The sequence below is a fragment of the Lissotriton vulgaris genome, chromosome 12 (genome assembly GCF_964263255.1).
Source record: "Lissotriton vulgaris chromosome 12, aLisVul1.2, whole genome shotgun sequence".
Lineage (NCBI taxonomy): Eukaryota > Metazoa > Chordata > Amphibia > Caudata > Salamandridae > Lissotriton > Lissotriton vulgaris.
In genome coordinates this window covers 765,559,057-765,577,018 of record NC_141700.1, presented here as the reverse complement: position 1 = coordinate 765,577,018, position 17,962 = coordinate 765,559,057, and the positions used below count along the sequence as shown (strand labels likewise).

The following is a 17,962-nucleotide window of genomic DNA, read 5'->3' as shown; positions in this document are numbered from 1 at the left end:
CCATATGGTCCTGCTGACTTTCTCTACTTGTTTTGGCATTTGTACGGTGAATAATTGTCAATATTTGCATGACGTGCGTCAATTTTAGCTGCACGTTTCCTCCAGAAGAAATATGGTAAAATAACCGGGGGAGGAGAGGCTCACATCATAAACTCGTGCAATTTTAGAGGTTCCCGTTCTAGATTAATTTAGCGTTACACTGCATTTCTTAGTTCTGCGGGGCTCTTTGTAAGTAACAGTTTATTTATAGATAGCTAGGTTGGTGATAAACAGGGCTACCACGCGGGTGGACGGAGTCCCCCCACTTATTTTACCGGGGGGACACCGTCCCCCCTGCCAAACAGTTGGACTTCACTCTTTGGCCTCTCTGGGACGAGGAGCTCGGCACCTTTCGTGACGTCACTTTCTGTTGTGACATCACTTCCGGTGACAGCGCCCCCCCCCCCACTTCTTTTTATACGACTTGTGCCCTGGTGATAAACGTGTTAGTTCATCTAATACAATGACAGCAGTGCAACATGTGCTACTGGGCAGGTTAGTACTGAAACAGAAAATAAGCCCGGGGCACCAAAATAAAAGTAGGATCCATTAGGGAATTATATAGCTAAAAAATGGCCCATATGTGTAAATTGGGGCAGTTTTGAACATGTGAAGACACATTATTTAGGGGTTTTGTAAGGCATTGAAGACAGCATTTATTTTAGCTTGCTGCAGGCAATGTTTGTTTCAATGCCAGGAAAATCAACAGTAAAAACCGGCCCAGCAGACCATAAAACGTGCCCACAAAGAGACCACAAGCATTGAAAATGCAATAGGTCTCGCCTTTGATTACGTTAAAGTCATTTGCTTTGCTAATGGTTTTGTATTCTAGCTTTGCATTTTTGAGTGTTTATTTATGATATGTTGTAGTTGTATGTAGTTAGAATTGTTTTGTTAGCTGTGTAGTGGTTTAACCCGTTGAGTGCTTCGAACGTCCAACGGTCGTCGCGTGCACTACCTCGCTAGTGCTGCGCACGACCGTTGGACGTCCGAATCCCGTTAGCGCAATCGAACGTCCGCACTGGGGCGGAATGTTTGCGCGCGCTTAACGGGTTAAAGCATAGCGTTAGTAGGAAAAGAGCAGTGTTACAGATTTGGGAGGTGAATGAATAGAAGAATAGTATGTGTGTTAATGTCGTATAGTGAGGATTACAATAGCATGAGGCAGACGAAAGGGGCGAGGGGAGAGCAAATATATGCAAATATCACAAATATACACTAAATAATGCAAAGCTAGAATACAATACCATTAGCAAAGCAAATGGCTTTAATGAAATCAAAGGCGAGACCTATTACATTTTCTATGCTTGTTTTTTTGCGTTTGCCCGTCACTAAAAATCTCAGTCACTGCACTCCACCCTCAGCATGACCGCCATCTCGCTCGGCGCTGCTTTTTTATTTTGGATTCCCCATCTCCTTCTTCCCATTATGAGCACTACCAGTTTGCTTCCGTTACAAGCCTCTTACTAACTTTCAGCCGGCAATAGAAGACATGAACTAGCGAAGAACCAATTTTAAATCAGGTAACGAGAGCGGAAACCACATTAAAGTAGAGCTTTTTCTTTTACTTAAATTCAAAACACAAAACTTTTGCTATAATTACTTTTTTTACTACATATAGAAATAACACCACTATACTCACTAAACTTTTTGTAGGAATGTTTTTCTTTTGCATATTCCGCAATTAAAACATTTTTTGTGGTGTGTTTGTTCTCCAGGCCCTGTGTGCGTTTACCTCCTAACCCCGCAAGAATAAAATGTGTAAATAAAGCTTAGTTTGCTTGCCATCAGCTGGTACTCTCAGTCGCCCAAATCTCCAGCTGATTGTATGTGCAGGTTTGGCAATCTGGGATACATTTCTCCACAGAAGGCACTCATAAGACAAGGTGTGCTGTTTACAAGGGGTGTGTAAAATGGGGCCTGGTATTACATTCTCACTCCCCAGAATACTTTACGCGCTTGGCGAGACTTTGCAAGTGTAGAGCCATCATAAAAAGTTTATTTGGGGAAAGGAGACAAACAGGGTAGTACTGACGAAACACCATCTTTGAAGGTAAGCTTTTATTGGGAGTTTAAAACTGCAACCATCAGGGGTGGCGCTTCATGGGGGTGTTTGGGGTGTCAATGCATTGCTCAGTTACTAGTTGGGTCCAGGGAATCTAGGTGGGTTTGGTAGTATCTATGTTGGGTTTCCCATAAACTCTCACACACATAAACATTCATAACACCTAGATATTTCCTTCTTACCTGTGAAGATCCTGTTTAGATCAGTCCCTCGTCCTTCCACATATCATACGGCAAGGAAGAAAAAAACTATTATTAGGCCGCATTGAAAACCAATGACTCTACAATTACTTGATGAAGCTATTACTTTGACAGGTAAACCTGTGATTTTCACCTTTTTGGCCCTAAGAAAAAAAGCTTTCAGGTGTTTATGTTTTTTAGTCAGGTGCTTGTTGTCTTCTAATATATGTCAAAACAGATTCGACATGATAAAAAGGGGTAGCGGGGTAAATACCAATGGCCCTCTGTTCAGTATCTGTTCTTTTTATGAAGTCGAGGAAGGTTCCCTTTGCGAATAGACCTGGCAGCTTCAGGACAGTAGGCACTAGTCCAGGGGACGACTGCCAACTCACCGAAGGTTTTACACAAATTACACCTTTTTAAAAAAAGATGTATTTTCTCTAAGGAAATCGGGCTGCTTTTTAACATTTTCGTTTTTAAAAAGCAGTCACAAGGATTGTAGTCCATTGACCCTTGCAGGCCACCATCCCTGTGATTGTAGCCAATCGCAATGGGTCATAAATTTGGACCTGCTTACATAATATTCATTTGGCAGGTTGGTCGGAAACCCACTAGGATACAGTATTCTGAGAATCGACCTATTAGTACTTAGCTCGGCTCTCAAAAAAAAAGATCCTGGTCGCAAAAAGAAGAGTTACAATTTGTGGCCATTTTGTAGAGACCAGTATCTTGATACATCTGGTTGTAGGATTTAAAGTTGTTACACGTGGATCACTGAAGTGCTCAACCTTATGAATTTGGTCATTAGTATCGGAAACTGTATACTGCACCTGACAGTTTCCTACAGATGACAGTTTCTATGGCATGTGCCCAACTCACCCATCTTCTGCCAGCTATTAACAAGTCTCATACAATACAACACCCAATAAGGGCATAGACAGCCAAAGCCTCTAACCCCAATGTCCATCGGGCAGCCCTGCACAACCTGCCTTAAGTGCCATCTTTTTTAGTTGGGCACACTGCAGAGATGGTTGGTAACTCTCAGACTCACACCCTTGAATCTACTGACTAACCAATGCCCTTGGTGACCAGGGAAGACAGAGAGACACCCACTGGAGGCAAAGGTGGGCACAAGAAGGGTATGTAAGGAATCTGTGGGGTACACAGTGGAACTGCAGGTGGCAGAGGGGCAGGTTCTATGTGGGCAGGCAGCGTGGCACACAGGGGCTGCAGGGGGATGTGGCACCCTCAGGTGCTGCATGTGCATAGTGGCCATGTTCTTAGTGACTTTCTTGTTAATTGTATATAGTTTTTTGAAGGGGGTTGCATGCAGGGTTTAAAGTCTGTGTCTTCTATGTCATTAGGTTTCATTATTACATTTAGAGGTTCCATGTCAATGTTCTAAGTGGGTAGTAGTTGTGCAGTTTAGGTGTTTGGTTTGAAATAAGACAGCTGGAGATGTCCCAAGGACGCAGCAGGACCCATGACACAGGCTGCCAATAACTGAGTTTCACCTGCAGTTGAAGATGGTGGATTGCTTCCACAGTCACCTCACAGATTCCAATCTAGAGTCTATTGCAGAAGACCAGACAAGTGAACATGAAGGGAGTGTAAATCTATTAAACAGTTCTACGCTGTTAGACAGTGGTTCTGACATTATGGGCCGTCCGGATTTTTTGCTGTTTGAGCAATTAATTGTGGAGCTTTTACTGTGGGGGAGCCTCATAAATTGGGACTCACCCACAGTGAACTCAGGATGAAAGAGACTGCATGGGGATTAACTGTGTCCCCCTGGCTTGATCAGGCCACTGCACAGCAGCTGGAGTAAGGGACACCGGGCTGGTTACATGCAGACACAGGTGTACATGAGTGTGCACATGTGTGGGGGCTGAGCAGGGGAAATTCCTAGCGTGCTCAGTCCAGGCACAGCTATGTGGAGCCCATGGGCTAGATTAACTTGCATAAGGCCTACAGATTCCAGACACGCACTAAAGTCCACTGTAACGGGAGTCCAAAGTCATATGTGTACTGCGTTTGGATCATCCAGAAATGTCATATTTCTCTGAGTCAGCCATAACCAGGGCCTGGCTGAGGGCTGACCCCAACAGGCTGGATTGATATCCTTTCTTCCCCAAGCTAGGGCCTCCTCTCCAAGGAGGAGAAGATGGGTGGAGCTACAGGCTCATCCATCAGCAGCTATCACTGGGTGTCAGGCACCAGGCTGCACCAAGGAAAGGGCAGCTCTGGGGGGAAGGGGCTTTTTCAGAGACCATGTGGCCAGAGACACTGGATGACGCCATCTTGAACCAACCCAGAGGCCTGGGCAGGAAGGAGGGAGCAGGGGCAGGGAAGTGATGTGTCGCTGTGTGATAGGGCCTACAGAGACTTCCTGCCAGCCCCCTCCCCAACTTCTTAAAAGAACTTGTACAGGAACAGGGCCCCTCTCTGGGGTGTGGTCTGCTGAAGCAGAAGGTGCTGCAGCCTGGCGCCATGGGCAGTTGGAAGGAGGAACCCCCTGACTGCCTCCAGGATCCTGAACAGCGCCAGGAGAAGAGTCCAGGGCCAGTGTGCAGAAGCAGGGGTTTCTGCGCAGGGAGAAGAGAGGCCCAGGAGGAAAGCAAGGTGAAAGGCTGGCGCAGGGAGCCAGTGAAGACAGCCGAATGCAGAATTCACCCTCTGGGAGACCCAGAGGGCCCCTGGGTCTCGCTCCAGGTTATGAACAACTTACTGCACTGGGGGCAAGATGATGTGCATACATGGGAGTGGTGGTACTAGAACCTCCCCCCTGTGGGAGGGGTGAAGATGTTATGCAGTGTCACAAAGTAATTCCAACAGCTTATGTATATTTGTAAATTGGTACATAGTGTTGAGTAGTGTGTTTGTTTAATAACTGTACTCTTACTTTCATAAAGCAAAGTATAGACTAGACAATCAATTATGGAGTGTTATCTTTGGGCACCTGCAAATGGCGATTACTAGCCCACACCCTCACTTGAGTAAGCCTCAGACTGCTCTGCAATGCTACCCTCTGAGAGTCAGACGCTACAATTGGGTGTTTGGTTCCCAGTGAAGGACAAATTTAGTCATATTATTTGTGTAGGCCTCACAGATGCTGCCTCGTTTTCCAACATACGTATGAAGGAAGAAATAATTTTAGGAAGGTGTGGACAAGAACGTTTCCTAACTAATAAGTATACTTCTATGTCAGAAGAGGTTATTTCCTAACCCATATCTCACATAGTGGTGTAGCTATCAATTGCATTGTATTGTAATTGCAGTTATGTAGTGATTACTACCCCTGACGAGGCGGCAAAGTGCTTTTTCGACGAGTAGTCCGCTACTCCGGAACCCATAAAGGATTAGTTGTGAATTAGTATAGTGTAGTATGAAAGTAATTTGAGTGGTGGATTTGTTAGTCAGGTATTTGGATTTAGAAGGATAGTGGAGGGATAGAAGAGGGAAAAGGTTTGCATTTATATAACGCTTGCTACCCATGAAGCGTTTTTTCGGCGAGCAGCACGCTACTCCGGAAAACATAAAGGATTAGAGGTAAATTAGTATAGTGAAATATGAAAGCAATTTGAGTGGTGGATGGTATTTCAATGGGGTAATAGGTGCAGTGACCACAGGTGTATCAAACGCCCACTTCATCCAAAGTATAGTTGCTTTCTTTACAATCAAAACAGGGACGGAGGACTCGATCTCTTTGCTTGCATTATGTCCCATGGCACTAATGCCACACCACTGACATCACAGATTCAAAGGTTTTGAGTTTGAGCCTTATTGGTACAATTGTTTTTCTGTTTTAGTTGTAATATTAAGGACCCAACGATCTGGTCGTATTTTATGGATATTTATATGTATATAGATATATGATAAGAGAGACATCCAAGAGAGAAAGAGGGTTTTTTGTACAGTCTGTTTTGAGGTCACCTCCTAAGATGAAAAGAAGAAAAACATATCTTCCCTGATAGAAAAAAAAAACAGGTTGAGATCTATACATGACAGGAAAAATAGATCAATGTCTTTGGAGAAAATATCCTGAATAGAGAGGGGGAAAAAGATTAAGTAAAAAAATGATGTGCCTATGTTTGGTTTTATTCAGCTTTTTATATTCTCTTATTTACACCTTTCCTTTTATATTTTTACACTTATTGTCTATGTTCTTTCAGGATAGTTTTGAAGATGCCACAGCTGACTGCAGGAGACATCAAACAGTGAATCCCACTTCCTTTGTGGATTTCATCATCATGCTTTTGAAAGCAGAAAAAAAGGGTTTAGAAAAACTAGAACATTGCAATATGTTTTTGTTCAGTTATGGAAAACAGCCCAATAAAGAATTCATATCAAAATTAAACGTTAGTTTTTCTTGGTATTTAACCATAATCAGAGGACAAGGGAGTTATTTTGTTTTAAGCGGATCTGTGATGCACTAAGCAGTGTTTTCACAATTCAACTCTACTGCTGTGACAACAGGGAATCTGACCCTTGCACTATACAAATAAATTGGTGAACCTTCAGTCCTCCTGCGGCCCCGCTGTCTGTATCTGGCCCTAGCAGACCCTCTGTACCCCCTACCTGCCACTGCAGTCCTTTCTTGTGCCCCTCCACCGCACTGTAGCATTTCTGTGTGACCCCCAATACCCGTCCTATTAAAAGAAGTGGGGATACTAACCAGATTAAGCAGTATGCAAGTGACTTCATGGAATGTGACAATAGCTCGTAACATCATGGTGCACGACAAACACATGTGGCATCATAGGAAGTGACATCACAACTTGTGATCTCACAGGAAGTGACAGCACAAGAAGTGGCATCAGATCACAAGACCTCACATATGTTTTGCAGGTCTTAATGGGTACAATTTATGAGATTTAAAAAATGAGATTCTGCATCGGGATGTGCCAAAAAGGAGACACCACCCCAATGTAAAATCTGGGCCTCAACAGATACATTTACTTTTTTTAAACTCTGCCTTAAAGAAATTGGAAATGAGGAGAAATGTGACAGTAAATCTGTTCTGCTCGAATGATTGCAAAGTATGCATTTGAAAATATCTTATGGGGTTAAGGCGCCAGTTGTAAAAAACGTTGTATGACCAGTAAATCTCAGGATATAATAATAATGGTAAAATACATCTAGAGGTTAACACATTTACTGGAGAGATCTGTGTTTTGTCTAGTCCCAGTTTTGAATCACAGCAGTATAGAGTGTTAATGTGTCTACTCCTAAGCACATCATACAACATGCAGATGACATTTTTTTATTTTATGTAGATAGGTTAGTGGGTTACTGCTTTTTGAACATAGATACTTTTGTTACTTGCAGTTCATAAATTGAATTGATGTTACATGTATTCAATGCTTGCTACCCCTAATAAGGTGTTGAATAGCTTTACGATGCGTAGCATGCTACTCGTGAGCCTGGTGTTAGTAGCCAGTCCATTGGTTATCGTGGTTAGTCTTGCATACTAAAGCAAACTATTCTGTGCATTTACTTCGATTTTTTTGATTAATTAGTGGCTTACGTGTCATCACAGTGGGCATTGTGAAAAACAAATGCTTGTTGGAATAGATGTTTTTATGGGTTCCAAAAAAGAAGCCTAAGACAGGTGTGACAACTAGCATAGTTTATATACAGAAGAGGCATGAAGAAGGTGGAAGGGAAGCAGATGTGTATTTAAAATGAATAGTGGGGGATATGTAAGTAAATGTTTCATTCAAGGTCAATTTTTCATACAGAATTTTAAGAACTATAGCAGATGGAGGTTTTTTGCATGAAATCTGTGGACGTAAACCTGTTGAAAGAAACAGTTATACATTTGGTTCTATAGGAATGTGGCTTTTAGCAATCTTTCCAGAGGCACAGATACTTACCACGCTGCAAAAAGGAAGTCCAGTGCTTGTTGAGTCTGGTTTACAATTGACAGTCAAGCAGTGCAACATTTAATTTAAGCACATCCTGTTGCCCGTAATCACAATTATTACTATTTTATATCTACTACAGTAGCATGTTCAATACTATAAACTGTTGCTTCAGTTAATGTAAAATAAAGTATACCATAGTATAAAATACACATATAATATAAAACATAGGTTATGCAACTAGTCACCAACTGTCTTGTTAATATATAACAAGACAGTTGATAAACACATCACAACATCATCATTAGTAAATTCAGTGCATGTTTCTGTGACCCATTCACTACTTGGTTCGGAAGGTGCTGTCTCCTGCGTCCATGTGAGGAGCACTAGGCCACAAAGAACAGACACCATGTCCTGTTGAATGGATGTGTATGAGGTCACCCTGACCTTCCACGATTTACCTTGCCTCATATACATGTATCTTTGTATGCATGCCTAGATCACACCAATCCCCAGAGGGCACACATATGTATCTCTATGCCCATGCCTAGACCCCATCATTAGTCTATGACTAAACCCTGTCAAACCATAGAGGGCACATAGCCTGTGTATGTAATCCTTCTGATATAGCACAGTAAGCTATGAAGCACATGTGACTCCTACACCATGTAACTCTCAGAGTCTTATGTAACACATCCTGTCCATTGATTTACGCAGTTTTATCAATTATTGTCAATGTAAAATGTGTATGTGTGATGTAAAGCACTCTGACACCCTGCATTGGGATAAGTAGAGATTTAATAGTGGTATTTATATTGTTATTTATATAAATATTGGGACAAACCAACACATCAGACATTCTTACAGTGCATGCATATGTTATTTACAGGGACTCAACATTGTCAAAACCATGTCCTTCTCAAGTACCTGTGAGAAATAGCAAGCTCTGTGCCTTTATTTCTCCTCTGTTGCATTTGCATCTAGGTGTGAGGCTCCAGATTGCTCCCAGCCAGGGTGCTCTAACAAAAGGGGGCCTGATGGCCCCTTAATTTCAGCATTTGTTTTAGGCCCTCATGGAATTTGAAATAACAAAGCCCCCTTGCCACCTGCACATTGCTGCTTGGAAAGAAAGCAGACAACATGCAGGTGCTGCTGAATTTATCCATACCCCTGCTCTAGTCACTATTCATTTAATCTGAAATTGAACTATGTTTAATATTTTCTCTTTCTAAGACTAGAAACAGTCTGTGACGGTTGTTTTGCTTTTCTCTTCTGTCTAATATGTCTTTCTCTCCCTTAACTCATACTGTACTAACTGACCACACAAGGTAACCACCCTCATTGCATAACTTTGTATATATTTTGTGTGGATTTGAATCTAATAGGTCTCGCATCATATGCTCAGCGAATTGATTATTGTCATGTTCACAATTATGTAAAGCGCTCTGATACCTATGGGTCTAGCTAGCGCTATATAAAACCTATAAATAATTATAAATAATCTGATAAAGTACACTGTTTTTTGAGGGTGGAAGTATTTTTATTTCTTTTGTCTTGGCATCAATAGGCCACTGATCCAGTATTTAAACCTCTTTATCTTCAGCTATCACAGTGACATGTTAGGCTCCTGTAAGTCCAGTGCCTGCCATGAAAAGCAGAGACAAGACCGCATGTATCTGTGTAGATGTGAGCTCAGCATATTTCAGTGGGGCCCAACTTCTCGACAGGGCGGACAGCATCCACCCTGTCAAAATAGTCGGCAGACGCAGTCTACATGCGCATACTCCCAACTTGTGTCCTGCTTTTACCCCTTTGCAACTCCTTTTCTTTCACATCAATATTTGAGAACATTGTGATTACAAGCCTTGTGAGTGTCCTGTGTGCATGCATGGAGGGTTGCTCATGCTCACTATAGTCCTATGGTCCATGCCTGCACAGTCTGGCACCAATTAACTTTTTGAAAAATATACATTGACACGCACATTGGACACGTATGTTTTGCCTTAAGTATCAAAAACGGTCAGATATATTTCTACTAACCCTTAAAAAAGGCATGAAAGACATATTTGTTCAGTGGTTTGGGAGTTACATTTGGAGAAAAATCTGCTTGGGGAAATCACATTTAATAGTAGGTGGAAAAAATGAGTTGGCACTCCTTATGCAGCTGTTTATCCACTTGATAAATGTGCACTAATTAAATTTGTAACATTCATAGTTAACCTACCACCAGACTTTAGTTCCCCAAAGTTTGGTACACACTGGCAAACCTGCCAACTGTGAAAAAATTACCACTGTGGAGGTCCTGTGGCCTGGAGGGTGCTTAGGCCACAGCTTAATATTTCAGTGGCATGCATTGGAAACATATGGTGCTTTATGTTTGAAGAGCTACCACTACCCTGGCCAAAAACTCAAACTAAAACCTTCAGAAGCTCCCTTCCCTCTCCAACAGGGGCAGCACCTCCGTAATGGCGGAGGTGTTTCGCCCCACAGCCCGTGCCATCAAACGATAAATAAAATGAAAATAACACAGTTATTGTCATTTTATTTATGCTGTCTGTCTGAGCCCCGCAATAACTATGGGGCAGGCGGGTCATGTCAGGGAGGAGGAGTAGAGTGCACTCATAAGTGCGGATAAGTGCTTGGCGGCTGAACACACATGCCCACTTTTGTTTCTCCAACCCGGCTGTGTTACATACCATGGTTGGATAAAAGGTACAGGCTCCAATGCACCCGAGTGGCAAAAGAGGCCGCTCAGACCAATCCTGTTGCTGCTCTCATGTGAGAGCAGGGTCTGGATTGGGTGTGGAGTCGGTGCCCTGAGCGTCCATCCCCTTCCAGCCCGACGGCAAGGAGCAGCGAGGGGGCCGTCAGCAGGAGTGGAGCGGCAGGTAAGTTTTCTTTTCTATTATTTCAACCCACCCCCCTCCAAACTCCTGCCCTCCCCCTGAGGCCGCCCTACCACTTAGGATAGGCAGCAGCCGCCACTGCTGTCCAAGGAAGGGTGGATAATCGATAATAGAACTGTACTGTGCTGAGTCACCACGTATGAACAGACAATCTACTCTTTAGGGCAGACATGCCAACCCTTCCGATTCAGGCGTGAGACTACCGATTTCAAGGCTAGTCTCCCGCCTCCCGATTACTGCAAGCAAAAACCCGATTCCTCGGGGTTTCATCTGACAGGGCTTGGTATTGTGTAAAGTGCCAATTCTTCCAGCAATAGTCAGAGTGGCCATGCAGAGGTTCTAGAAGGGGTGAAAAACCAACAAAGCGTCATTAACAAGGGAATGGTCTTTTAAAGACCTGTGAAGTATTGGTTGGGGGGGTCTGTGTGTGTGCACAAAAAGCTGTTTTAGCCCGGGCTGTCACACGGGGTGGGGCGGGGGGAGCATGCACTGGCAGCAACCTGCCAGGCCAGTGCACAACACTTGCATCACCCTCTCTGCCTGCCATTATGCTCCATGCTTCTGAAAGGTAAGAAAAAAACGCGCATTTATGTTTCAAATGTCCGATCCTACAGCAGCACACTTCCAAAGCCCATACATGCCAGTAACCCGATTCAAGGCCCCATTCTCCCGATTTTTTTTTGGAATCTCCCTCTTTGCTCTTCTGAAATGTTGGCATGTGTGCTTTAGGGGTTTAACTCACCTTGAGGTTATTAAGTGGGGTCAGTTTTTCCCAGAGTGTCTGTCTGAAGAATGCTAATATCATGTGACACACAGTGGCATGTGCGAGTTGATATGTCTGCATTGGTCAAGGGGGTAGGAATTATGAAAAATACAATAAAAGAAAATGCCTTAGAGGGCATTGCACAGGTGTACTGGCGCTTTGAAGAAACACAGTGCCTGCTGGGAAGCTGAGCATCCAGTTATATCCTATTTCAAGCTTTTGTGATTGTCTTGTGGATTGTTTTCACTGGTAAGCTGGAACGAGCACACTCTTTTTCTGACACGAGTATTTGCAAGCTTTTGGCACGTAATCTTATACCGTTTTCTCCTTGATTCTTTAGTGGCTTCATCTTTTATAACAACACATGGGAGTTGGGCCCACCCTCAGTCGAAGACGCCCTCCAGCGATCACACACCAGTTCAAGTGCGGGCTGCTGCTGCCCCTCTGCTTCCGAAAAGCCTTCCTTGCTACTTCCAAGATGGCCGCCTTAGAGCCACATCCGAAGCCGTTACTTCCTGTCCACCTGGCTCGCGGGCCCGGAAGTGTAGGCGGGGTCTCAGGGTCACCTGACGCCCTGGGCCGGAATGCGGGACGTCAGTGGGCGGGCCAAGGCCGGGGCAAGTTTTACCGCAGGAGAGAAAGTTCATAACGGAAGGAAAAGAGGAGTAAACCGGAGCCCCGAGGGTGAGTCCGAGGAGCTACCGAAGGGGTGGTGTGGATGGGGCTAACACACGAGTTTAATGGCGGGGGAGGCGGGCTTTTAAGGCGAGGAAATCAGAGAGATTTTCAGTATTCTTACCTGTTTAATGTCTTCTCAGCAGAAACGAAAAATAAGGAGTGGGTACATTGCCCCGGGTGTTTTTATAGACTCTTCAATGTTCGTCTCCGCCACGCCCGTCTTTGGTTCAGCTCAAGGCACACTGTGGGGTCAGGTGCCCCTTGAACAGATGGCTGTGAAGTCTCAAATCCTAATGCATTATGATAACGGAAGGCTGCTCATCGGCAAACCGTTTCCCGATGCAAACTGTTGTACATTAATGATGTTTGTCATGCTTTACATCCTCTGTTCCCCTACTATTTGTGAGTTGTTGCAAAATCTATTTATTTACAACGTTTTATATAGCTCTAGCTTGACCCGTAGGTATCAGAGCGCCTTATATACACACTGTTAAAAAAAAAACAGAAGGAAATTGCATTACATAGTAGGCAGGCAGTAAGGAAGCAGAACCAAAGATAAAAAAGAAATACAGTATGAAAAATAAATAGACAGTGCATCGTGGTTAGCTCAGTCCGGTCACCAACTATCCTTGAATGTCAAGAGAGGGAAGAGTCAACTCGGATGTTGAAATCTAGGTTAGTTGACGTTGGTCAGAAAAGAATTTGTTAAGGAGATGGAGTTTTAGGTCCCTTTTGAAACCGCAGAAGGAGGGGTTGCATCTGAGGACTCTAGGAAGAGCGCTCCACATCCTGGAAGCGTTACCAGAAAACGATCGGTATTGGGTGGTTTTCTTTTTCAATAAAGAATACACGCAGAGGAAACATAAAGGCATAAAGAAGAAGGATATCCATGTTGTGAGAAGTAATCATATATTACATGAGTCTTACACTATTGATACACTTCTTTAACACCCCCATCCCGTCTTTATTTATTTATTTATTTAAAATATTTATAGAGCGCGGCTGTCACCTGGCAGGTATCCTGGCGCTGGTAGCTACTCCTGGGGTTTATTGACCGGGGGGGGGGGGGTTGGACTATAGCTGGCCGGTTTAAAGGGGTGGAGGAAAGAGCCATGTTTTGATTCGTTTCCTGAAGGGGAGGAGATAAGGGATTTGGCGAATATCGGCAGGCAGACTGTTCCACAGCTTGGCTGCAGCTACTCTGAACGATCTTCCCCCCCATCCTGGCCTTCTTACATCTGGGCACTCTCACAAGGCAGGCAGTAGTGGACCTGAGTGTTCTGGTGGGGGTGTACCAAGAGAACAGACGTTGGAGAGGTCTGGGTCCTGCACCATGTAGTGCCTTAAAGACCAGGCAGAGGGCCTTGAAGGCAATGCGTTGCTTCAAAGGCAGCCAGTGCAGCTCGGCCAGTGCAGCGGTGGCCGAGGATCTCCTGGTCCAGCCAAGAGCCAGTTTGGCTGCTGCCGACTGAACTCGTTGGAGTCTGTCCAGTAGTGTCGCAGGAGATTCAGGCAGCAGGGCATTACAGTAGTTCCCTTACCACTCCCCCATGGAGTATTCATAAGCTGTGACCTCATGACATTAAAGCTCTGGCAGGAATTTAGCTGATGGTGAAGAATAAACTTACCTGTTATATGCACATGAGTTGAGTCTTCGTTTTCATTACAAATGTGGGGTACGCCCTCTAAAGAGCTCAGTATCTGAAGTATTTCACTGTTGACCTAGATACAATTCCATCACTCTAAAGTTGAAATATTTACGTTTCTTAGAAATCTGTAAGCTGATAAAAGGGTCCGAAACGCTGCCGCACGGATGCTCTTGAATATTCACAGATATTCTACCACGCTCTGCTCTTTTCAAGCTCCATTGGCATCCAATCAAGCAAGAAGTTTCTTTTAAGGCACTCTGCATTTGCCATGAAATCTTGAATCAGAAGGTCTCCATTACCTCTTTTCCTTGATTAACCCCTTTGCTGCTGGCCCGTTTCCGCCGCTGTGCGGTAAACAAATGAACAGGGCGGGGCCGTGACGAACCCCAGCCCTCATCAGCACACGAGCACCACGGAGCGTGACAGCTGGGGTTCGTCACCAGCATGCAAGGGGTTAAATTCTACCATCCTAACAGATGTCTCAGTTCCTCAGGGACCGCATTGACTGTGGTCCCCAAGATAAATGGATCATGTCTGGGTGGTTGTTCTTTCAGCAACCTGACCGCTAAGCTTTGGAATTCTCTACCTCCCAATCTGAAACTGGAATGCTCAGAGTCACGTTTCGGGAAAAAATTAAAACCTGTCTTTTTAGACAGTTCTAGTGAGTACTGAAGAGTATTGTGGGACACGTGTGGCCTATGCAATCCTAGCACGGGGACACTCAGAATGGAGTAACAGTGTGCTTTATAAAACTCATCTTCATGAAAGGAGGCGCCTACATGACTTTTACTGCCAATGATTTGCCACCAGAGTATTGAACGTTAGTGACCACTCAGAAAACCTTCTGGATATTGCATTCAGACTCCAGTGATACTGCCACTTCTGAGCGCACAGGCCTTTTAACATGCCCTTATGTTGTCGGATCTCATTTGTTTTATTTATTGGACAGGCAGCTTCTGAAGCCCTGACTTTCCCTTCTAGTCCTTTATGATCATGTCAGTGTTGGTCTAAGTGCTTTCAGATTGATGCAACATATAAATAAAATCCATAAGCTCCTAACTTTATAGTGTCTCCCTGTTATGCCCAGTGCTTAATTTGAAACAGTGGGTGCCACCAGCACTTATTTTTTCTCATTTGACTTTCACCAAGAGCACAAAAAACACAGAATGAAAGCGAAAGATGGAAAAGCAGTGACATCGGGAGCAAGTAAAGATGCGAAAGAAGAAGCAAGTGTGAGATATCGAGCAGGGAGTATCTGGTGGTAAATTTGTGAGGCGGAATGAAGACTACGCAGCTTTGGTATTCTGCACCCCCAGTATTTGTAGTTTGGATTTGGGCCCCAGGACATTTTTGTTTTACAAATGAAGTATTCACTGTGCCCTTAAACTCGGAAATACACCCTCTGTTAATATTAGGGTTTATGGAATTGCGTCCCTATAATTTTCCTCTTTAGTGACTACGTCCCTAAATCCCGGATTTCAGTAGATGTCGGGCTCTGTATTTAGAACCGTGTGGCAGAAAGTGCTTACATTTTTCAGTACCAGCCAGAACTTGAACCCATACATTTTTTAGAGTGTCCAGGCAGTGGCAGGAATTATCAGTGAAGCGTTGCTATCCTGCCTGGCGGTCCCAGAGTCTTATGTGCAAGGACAAGTTGTTAAACACATCCTTATACGTTTGGAGTTATGTTTATGTTTGAAGCCATAGCCCATGTGAAATAGACTGCCAGAATACAAAATTATTTGCCTCCAAGTCATGTTGGCTTCTCCAACGAGTAGCTTGTTGGCTGCTGGTAGCTTTACAGCTACCTGTAAGTATCTTTTCTCTGCAGGTCAGCCTGCTAAAGTAGAAACCTTTGCTTGACTGAATTAATATATGTAATCCAAAATGGAAAAGCATGTATTTGAGACAACAATGTGTGTATTTGCAGAACTCATACGCTTAGCTGGCATTTGGAGACAAATGTCTGGATTTCCAAAATATATTTAAAGCTGATATTTGAGTGATAAATCATGAGGCGTTGGGGAGACCTAATTTAATGTGTTGCCTTGGTGCCAGGGGTATTGCAGCTGTGGCTGCAGTACATTATTAACTTTGTAGATTCATTCAAAATTGTTAAAGCCATTTTCACATTACTTACCGCAACCTTGCCTTATGCTCTGAGGTAATCACTGCGGGTAATCTTCCATGGGATTGGCACTGATGTAATCGTGGCTGACTTGGTCACTATAACAGCATTAATATTAATAATAATAGTAGCTCAGTATGGTTTTCATTGGACATACGTACCTCTTATTACACAAAAAAGGTCTGAGACCCCCTGCTCTGGTTACTATTCATTTGATCTGATCGAGTACACTGCTTTTTGAGGATGAAGACATTTGGTTTTCTTTTGTCTTGGACGCAGTAGGGCACAGAACCAGTATTTAAACCTCTTAATCTTCTGCTGTCACAGTGACATGCTGGGCTCCTGTAATTCCAGTATCAAGCTGGAAAGCAGAGACAAAACCACACCATCTGTGTTGGTGTGTATTAGCACAAGTATTGGCATTGGAGCAGATTTCAGAAGGACTATAATAAAGCTTTATTTGCTCTGAATTGGCATAATTGAAAGAGGCTACAGTGGCCACAGAGCTTTCAGCCGTTTCTTATTTGTGATCCAAGGGACATTAAAAAAAAAAAGGCCTCTGGGATCTCTGCCAATCTTCTTCCAAAAAAGGAAACAAAAAATCCTTCCAGGCCTCGAACACTGTGAACGGAACTGCTTCAGGCACTGTGAACAAAATGGAAATTGAGGTGAAGAGAATGTCTTGTCAGTGTTTGCTTTGATTCACATGTAAGGTAAGGTTTTGAGGCTCTCTCAGCTTGTACCGGTAGCTGCCCATCGAACATTCCTTTAAACGTGCCAGGAGCATTCTCCACCATTGTTGACATACCGCATGCTTCTTTACAGCAAGGAATGTTTTCATTATCAACAACTGCAATGAAGGAGTGGGATTGATAGAGGTAATGTTTATTATCTACAGTATAGTTTAGAATGGATGGCTGGTTACAGTGATTGCAAACAAAAAGGGTAAAGTTTTCTTTTGAGATTGGGAAACAGGCATGAGTGTCGAGCCTCAGGAAGGGAAGTTGAGCAATAACTGTTATCTATTTCTTCAGCAGCTCCGTCAGCGTTGAGACATCTTGTAGGCAAGTCTGAAGCTGCTAAACCAGAGCCCCCAGGTGCTGGCAGAGGAGGGCGAGGTACTGGCCTCGTTCACCTTGGCAGAGTGGGAGCACGACTGCTGGACCCATTCCATCAGCACAACCACTTGTGGAATGGGCAGGTGGTTAAGAATATGTGCCAATAGGGAATAGGTTTTGTTTCCCTGGCCGCAAGAAGCAGTGGAGACATAGGACTGTCCACCACTTTCTGTTACAAACAGGGGCACGCTTTGCTGCTCTTACTTCCAGTTCTTCTTGTCGGTTCTGCAGGTAACTTAATCACAACGTGCTCTGTTTCTGGAATGCCCGGGTGTGTCATGTCACGTGATCTGGGCATCGTTCATTGAGGAGTTTTGCACTTTCATTGCATGTGCACTTTATTCATTGGTTATCTAGAAATGTTAAAGAGGTGTGCTCCCATTGGTCTCCGATTATAGTGCTTCTGGTTTTCCATTTTCATTACCTTGAAAATCGAAGATGGGCAGCAGCTGTCTCATCCCCTGTATTTGTACGAATTGGTTTTTGCTGCAGTGTTTCCGCTCCTCCACACGCCTCTTTAAAGGTGTGGTATGCCCCAAGGTACTGAAGTTGTTTGGAAGAACAACTTGTGCT

The 17,962-nt window shown here is 43.9% G+C and overlaps 1 protein-coding gene across 3 annotated transcripts in view; it reads left to right on the top strand.

The window, feature by feature from the left end:
- The first annotated feature begins 12,400 nt into the window (after positions 1-12,400).
- LOC147678631 (uncharacterized) overlaps positions 12,401-17,962 on the top strand; it is a 53,556-nt gene continuing 47,994 nt past the window's right edge. For all 3 annotated transcript variants that reach the window (XR_015302482.1, XR_015302481.1, XM_086946081.1), the window contains exon 1: positions 12,401-12,500. Coding sequence is in view for 1 of the 3 variants with exons in the window: in XM_086946081.1 (XP_086802207.1) it covers positions 12,401-12,500 (100 nt within the window). In the remaining 2 variants the exon portion in view is untranslated. The remainder of the gene's footprint in view (positions 12,501-17,962) is intronic.